This window comes from Mustela erminea, chromosome 7 (genome assembly GCF_009829155.1).
Source record: "Mustela erminea isolate mMusErm1 chromosome 7, mMusErm1.Pri, whole genome shotgun sequence".
Lineage (NCBI taxonomy): Eukaryota > Metazoa > Chordata > Mammalia > Carnivora > Mustelidae > Mustela > Mustela erminea.
The window spans coordinates 69,683,900-69,691,740 of NC_045620.1; the positions used below are offsets into that span (position 1 = coordinate 69,683,900).

At 40.7% G+C, this 7,841-nt stretch overlaps 1 protein-coding gene across 2 annotated transcripts in view; it reads right to left on the minus strand.

Moving 5' to 3' along the window:
• FSHR (follicle stimulating hormone receptor) overlaps positions 1–6,928 on the minus strand; it is a 164,460-nt gene extending 157,532 nt beyond the window's left edge. For both annotated transcript variants that reach the window (XM_032352068.1, XM_032352069.1), the window contains exon 1: positions 6,691–6,928. In XM_032352068.1, the coding sequence (XP_032207959.1) occupies positions 6,691–6,842 (152 nt within the window). In that variant the 5' untranslated portion in view covers positions 6,843–6,928. The remainder of the gene's footprint in view (positions 1–6,690) is intronic.
• Between the last annotated feature and the right edge of the window lie 913 nt (positions 6,929–7,841).

Genomic DNA, 7,841 nt, shown 5'->3' on the forward strand with positions numbered 1-7,841 from the left:
TTCTTTGGTAGAGAACTTGGGTGGGGAAGGAAAACTCTCACCTTTAGGGTAAACAAGGGATTTTATCATCACCAAGCTAGCGGAATTTTGCTATCTCAAGCCCCTACTCTTCAATTGCTGATAATGACTCTGTAAATTATAGCTCTCAGCCAATTCTCAGGATAGAGTTCATCTTGTATTTTAAAGGATTCTTTCCCTGTGATATAATTTCTACTTTTCCCCTTTGAAGATACCGCATTATATAGCTCCCCCTTTGGTCATTTTCCTGATTCCTCCACGGGGAATATAAACGTCCCCTACCCCCAGCCCAATTAAATTCCAAATGTTGGGCATACATATACCATTTCTCACTGAAGTAGGTGCAAGATTTTGTTTTGAGAGAAAGGATTATGTATTCATTAACATAAAAACTGTGCTGTTTTTTTCCTTCAAAGAAATATCTAAACAAGACAGTAGGAGTCTCAGGATATGGGCACCAGGGGTAATCTTCACAGTGGGGTGTTTGGTTTTGATATCCAGATAGAACTACAGTAATCAAAGCACATCTGGAGAACACAGGAAGCCTCACATTCAGGGTCTGGGATCTGACCTTAATTGGCAAAAATTATATTTCTTTGAACATTTCTGCCTAACTTAAAGTGATTTTGTTTAGGCAATGTCATTTATCTTTTCAATATTCTTGTTAGGTATAGAGAAGCAAGTATTATTACTTATGTCAGGAGAATTGAGTGACGTGCTTAGAATACAGAATGTTCAACTTTTTAACTTAGACTTTGTTCCTGATCTTTGTATCTTTCTGAATAAATTAATTGATTCTAGAATGACATACAGGCATTTTCTTAAAACAAGCACATAAAAAAGGCAAGGAAAATAAGAAAGCTATCAAATCCTATAGTAGCTCACCACAGGGAGAGCAATAATCATCTTTTATAGGAATCTTTTCCTTAGTACTGAGGAATGGAGCAAATAAACAGATGTAATTCCCCCTGATTTATTGTATCATTTGTTCTACATGTAATTGAGGGCCCAGAACATACATTGCACAATAAAGAATACAAAAGAAATTTTCACTACAGTGGAGGAAATAGGACACACATGAAAAAATAAGGACAAAGTAAGATGAAGTGCAAAATGAATTGTACTAGCTTTCGGATTAAATAAAGATGAAGTGGTCAGGGAAGACTTCATCAAGGAGGCAACCTTTGAGCCAGGTGATCATAAGTAGGTTGGATTTTAAGAGGCAAGAAAGAAGAAACTCAGGATAGTATAAACAGGAGGCATAACATGAAGACACAAGGAGGCAGAAATGCACAAACTGAGCTTAGGAGGGAGTCTTCGTCAGTCTTACAGAGTAGATAGCTCCTGTTGGAGAGGAGTGAGAAGCAGTCAGAAAAATGAGCCACTGAGTGAGTTTGAATGGGGAATCATAACTTGGTGGCAATTGTATTTTAGGGAGAAAAATTCAATGACAGTGTGCAGGCTGGTTTAGAGAAGAAGAGAATTGACTAAAGGGAGATAAAGTAGGACATAATTATACAATCCTGGCTTTAGATGTTCAGGCCCTAAACAGATGTTGGCAATAAAGAAAGAATTACTAATGGGGGTCCCTCGTTGCCTCAGTCATTTGAGCTTCTGACTCTTGGTTTCTGCTCAGGTCATGATCTTGTTGTAAGATCAGGCCCCCTGTTGGGCCCCACACTCAGCGGGGAGTCTGTCTGGGATTCTCTCCCTCCCTCTCCCTCTGTCCCTTCCTCCTCCTTGCATGTGCCCACTCTCTCGTCCTCAAATAAATAAAATAAATCTTAAAAAAAAAAAAGAATTATTGGTAGTAGCAGTAGGAAGGGAGTTTATAAAACTGATTGGATATGGGCAATCAAGAAAGTGAGCCATTGATACCCAACAAATCCAGAAGTCAGGAGTGGTTTTTACTCATCTTCTAATCCATTGTTTTCTTTTTCCTTTCTTCACCTCAGTCTAAGTAACACATGGCTATAGTCCTCACAACCATCTTCTTTATGAGAACACACTACATTCTTAAATAGCAGCTTCTCAGACACAAAGCCCTGAAACCCCAGCCAAAGATTTGCCTCCAGCTGATACTGAACATTGAACTGGGAGGTAGGAGGTCCAGGCTGCAGCTCCAGACTTGACAAAGGATTCATTCTGGTGGCTGGGGTTGGATAGACCAGCCTTTGGAGTAGCCTTTCTTAGAGTGTGTTCTGCAGATATTAATCCCAGAATATGCTTTCAGAGGGGAAAAATGCACAATTAAACTTGTTTGCACACATCTAAAGCTCCATTTCCCTTTTGAAGATCACAGAACTTTATTGGCACAGTAAAAGTCTTCCTTTTGGCACACAGTACTGATACATCCCTCAGAACTAAGGAAAGACAAAAGTAGCTCCTAGCTAAACAGTAATCTGTGATTCTGGAATAAGGTGAGTGATCTAAACCAAAGCAGCAAAACAAGAAATAAAAGGCAAAGGGAGAAATTGAAACAAAAAACTATAATTAGAAAATTAAAAGTAAAGGTGAGTCATTTGAGATTACAATGAGATACAAGAACTTGATAGGAAGAGAGGGGTCAACACAGGCAACCTATAATAAAATCTCAACACCAATCTCCCTGAGTCAACAGGGACCTCCAGTGGACCCTTTTCTCCTCTTAGTAATGAGGTCATCTGAACCTGCTGAAGAAAAAGATGGCTGTTCGTATGCTGTCACTTAGAGCTAAAATTTTGGATTTTGAATGGGTGCTCTCATTCTCCCTAGAAATTGTTAACTCCAGGAAGAATAAAGCAAGATTGAAGTGTCCTTTCTAGACTGACTGACTGCCTCCAATTTAAATTGAGTTTCTAGGGTAAGTCAGAAATCAAATTTCCTTTGACCGTGGTCAGAATGAAACCTCCCTGAGTTCTTGGCAAATATTGAAAGCCTAAAAGAACACATTTTCTTACTCAGAAAATAAGTGCATAGAGAGTAAGTGCTTCAGCCACTGGGAGAAGGAGGAGATCATTCTTAAGTAAGAGATTATAAACTGTCTCAGAGTTACAAAGATCTCTGTATCAGTTGTTGAAAACATTCTCATACCTATTGATTCATTTGGTCATCATGAAGGCCCTCTGGCATTTGTTTGTTTTTCCTAGTGTTCAACAGATATAGCAACAGATGGCAAGGACGACTACCACCACCAGTGACCACCACCATCAGTACCCGAGAGGCATTGCCCTAGGTGTTAAAGATCCATTGTCCTATGTAGTCCTCACAGCAACACTTTGAGAAAGGCTCACATTACAGTTTCCATTACACAGCCATGAGACTATGTGGTAGAGCAAAGAAGCTCATAGCCTGGGTTCAAACTTCAGTCTCTTGGATTCTAAAGACTATTCTATACTATCTCTGACTTGTCAAAAACAGTAAGAAGCCCCCCTGTGAATATTGCCTTGCAAGTTCCTCCGTTCCTGCCCTAGCTCACCTAGGTCAGTACTTTCTCCATGGTGCCATGTTGTTTCAGGCTGTCTCGACCCCACTTAAGCCAGTAAGACTTAGCCACTTTTAGCTACCGTCTAAATCAGAAGTGGGTACTTGATAACCTGTGGGTCAAAGTGGGCCTGCCCTCTGTTTATCTGTGGCTCATGAGCTGAGACTATTTCTCACCTTTTACATGATGAAAAAAAAAATCAAAAGAAGACTATTTTGGGACATGTGACCATGATACAAAATTCAAATTTCAGTGGCAAAAATAGGGTTTTGCTGGAAAACAGCCACGCTTGTTGCATTTTGTCCTTGGCACCTTTCCTACAACTGTGACAATTGAGTAGTCACAGCAGAGACTTATGGCCCATAAAGCCTAAAGTATTTATTATTGGGTCGTAAGCGAAAAACTACTGACCTCTGGGCAAATTCTAAGGGACATCTTTGTTTGAAGAGGAACAAATGAAAGGAGTCTGAGGTTTTCATTATACACAGCACAGAAGACACAGGTTCAAGTTTGGATTCCAGCTCTGCCGTCCAGGAGCCACAGGGCTGACAGCGTCCAAGTTATTAAACTTTTGGGCTCTTTGGTTTGTCTCATGTGAAAAATGGAGCAATAATACCAAACTTGCAGTTCTGTTGTGAACTTTTAATAAAGTATTTTGTGTAGAGCTTCAGGCAAATGGTACAGGCCCTTCCGTAAATGGAATGCACCTGCCTGTTGGTGGTGCTTTCCTCTTGCTTTGCCGTATATTAACATGGGCAGATGGTTGGGAATTAGGAACCTCTTGTGATAGCTGGCATGTATATAAAATGAGAGTGCTGCAAGGTAGATGGAATGATAGGATAAATTGTACATGGTAAGAGGTAGCAGTTGCTTTCCCCTGGGTGAATCTGATTATGAAGCTGTGATTTGGTGATGGATTAAGCTGTTGCACTCATTGAAGCCCAACTATTCCATCCACTTCCACCTGATGTGATCGTCATTAAAGTCAACACCCAAATGCAGAAGACTGCAAGGTGAATTAGAGATACGTAGTTGAAAAAGCCATTTCATCTTTCCTCTGCTGGTGTTTCAGATAAGCCCCACCTAATCCTTTAAAAAAAATAAAAATTATTGTTCTTGCATTCTAACTCAACATCTGAGTTCTAGTTCACTTGGCATTTTATCTGCTCTACAGTGATGAACACACTAACCTCAAAAATATCCTCAAATAATTTTTCTACACCTGATGACTAAAGCAACATTTATCTTGGTTGGTTATTTGCCAATAACAGGCAAATACTTTCTTCCCTTCCTTAGTTTTATGCAGCTTTGCCCCCTAGTATATACACCGAAGGGAGGGGTTCACCCAGAGCTAGCATTTGTCAAGAGATAAACACACTCTCCTACAATTTCTTTCTCAGTTGCAAAGTGCTCTTGGACAGAGACGTATTTTAGTCATTTACATCTTAGTATGAATTACTTTCCAAAAACCATACTCCTGCTCCTCCCATATTATATGCACATACTCCCTGAGGTTTGGAGTTTGGGAATGAATTTTCTTCTTTTCTTTCCTCCCTTCTTTTCTTTCCTTCTTCATGTTTTCTATGCAGAATGAAAAAAATCTTCTGATAAAGAGATGTCAGAAAGTAGATGGTCTAGTGCAGAAGGGAGTTTGGGATGCATGAGTATCACCCTAAAATTAAACCTTGCTAGGGATCGTCTGCTGTAGCAGTTGGTTGGCACTCTTAGGCTCATCTAGAAACATTGGAAGAAGTAGAGAGGTAGAAATGGGTATGTTTGTGAGGGAGTTATATTTTCTAGTATTAGCAATAATCCAACCAAACTGCTTGTGTTAAAACCATTTAGAAGTGAGGAACTTGAGGTTCGGAAAGGGTTAAACAATTACTCAAAGTTGCTTAGGAGCAAGTGACTTCTTATAGGAGCTCCTGTGTTTGTAATGATCCAATAAACCAAATTTTGCATAGGCACATTCCTCCCCATAATCAGGAATATTTGTCTCATTGGAAGCAGTGTAGCCAAAACACAGAGCTGACTAGTTATTTTCTCTGCCCGTGCAGCAGCCTCTGCATAGGAACTGAGGACACGAGATGACCAGGGGAAAAGTAGCAAGCATAACTAACCAAGTGTGTGACCATTTGTCTCTGAGTGACAACCTGAAATGCACCTCCATGTTTGAGTGTAGTGTTGGTAATTGTGAACTGAATAGATGACTGTACTTTGCAGTCAAGTAAGAGTCATCTGTAGCTTTATGGGACCAAGAGTGAAACAGGCTTCCAGAATAGTTGCTTCTCTTTAACATCCTTCACTGAGTTTATCTTCAACTTCTGAGCCTAACAACCTACTAGTACTCCGGGAAAGTAGAAATTGGATAGTCAGAATAGGGTTTGGGGGAAAGAACAGTAGATTATGAGTCAAAAGGCCTGATTTCTCATTTTGGCTGTGCCTTGACTCATTGTTAGAGATTGGACAAACCTCTTGACTCTCTGGACCCCAGAATCCTCATTTGTAAAATGAAGAGCTAGAGTAAAATGATGTCTAAGATCCTACTCTCAGAGTCTATGGACTTCCTATTAAAATAGTTCAGTGACATTCTAAAGTTGTGAATCACATTTTCCCAGCTGTATGAAAGATGATGCAATATTTTTTCCAGATCACTACCCCCCCTCCTTTCTCTCTCCCTTTCTTCACACCCCTTCCCCTCTCCTCCAACTCTGTTTCCCCAGGAAGCAGAAACTCAGTTCAGGAGTTATCTTCTGGAGCCTCCAAAGTGACAGTGACTCGTGCCTTCTTGAAATTCCGTGTCTTTAGGAGACACATTGTATATGCCCCTTAAATCATGACTGTCTTTCTGCCTCTAATTGCAGGTCTTCAAAGTTTCTAGGTTTTCTTAGTCTTACTTTTCTGGTTCTACCAAAGACAGTTTGGAACCCAAGAGCAAATGTGTTGAAAAGACTCAAATATCTTCTTTTTGCCTTTGGATTGAGATTTCCACACTGCTCTTCCCTGGCAGCTTCTGAGACAAAATCTTTCTAAGATCCTGGGAGAGCTGCAAGCAGGGGTGTTAGGCTGGGGGAGTCTGTTTTACTCAAGCCCTTGGTCAGGGCAGAATTAATTCAGCCCAACAGTTATCAGCCTAATGTGAAAATAGTAATAGCATACAACACACAGATGCCAGCCCCACTGTTGTTCCCGCTGCCTCAGATACTCACAGTTCAACGGCATTCCTGGGGAGGTCGGAGGGAATCTCTGTCACCTTGCTCTCTTGGCAGAGGAAAACCCTGTGAGAGCAGTGACAGATCTGATGGTGACATCCCGAGCTTAAGCTCAGGAATGCCAGCAAGGCGACCGGGAGCAAGGCCATACTTATTCATCCATCCACCTGCTTTCTTCCTGCATCTGCAGAGAAAAATCTCCACAGATTTCAGAAGCTTCACACAGCCCTTATGAGAAGAGATCTGCCAGGGTCATGTGACCCACTATGGACTTTTTTTTTTTTCCGTCACTTCCAGACAAAGAGCAAAATTCCTGTGTGTCATTAATGATTTCCAGGGCAAGATAAGCTACTCCCTTATCCTTCTCTGTTGGATTTCTTGTACGCTGACCCAAGGGAGAGAGGAAATAGAAACTTAATGCATGTCTGGAATAGTTTACATTAATTATACTGTAGAAGTGTCCCCTGCTGATCACTAGTCTCTCTTCAAGAAAGTGATATGATTGACTTTCTCCAAAAAAGACATGACCTACGACGTGAAACATCAGTAAGAGTGTCACACAGTGAGGGGCAAAGACTCGTCTCCAGTCTTGGGGTCAACATCTTCCTCCAGCCCACTTGGTATAAAACTGTAACTTCTGGATAGTAGTCATGATTCCTTTCTTGCTATAATTAATAACCAAAAATAGTGTTGCTTAGAAGGGGTGGACTAGTGAGTGCTGGGCAGATATCCCAGGGAGAGGGCACCTCTAAGAGGGTGTCCAAAGAGATAATGGACTTATCTGAGTGATTTGAGGAACAGGTGGTATTTTCTCTGTGGATTTTGTGGACACTCCACCCTCTGTTGTGGATCCTTCTAGGCTCAGAAGATTGCCCTTGCCTTTGGGACATTGGCATGAATGAATTGCTTTCATTTCATTTTTCTTTTGAAAATCTATGCTTTTAAGTTAATTTTAAATGACCCCTCTAGGTGACAGTCCTGGCATTTTGACTGGCATTCTCGATCTTCTTGATGGTGTGGGATCTGGCAACATTTGGTAACACTTTCCGGAAAGTGGCCTTCTACTTCCAACTCTAGAATCTATAAAGATTAAAAGGCAGAATATTTTCTAAAATACTACCTACAATTTATTACTTGCTAAAATTAGT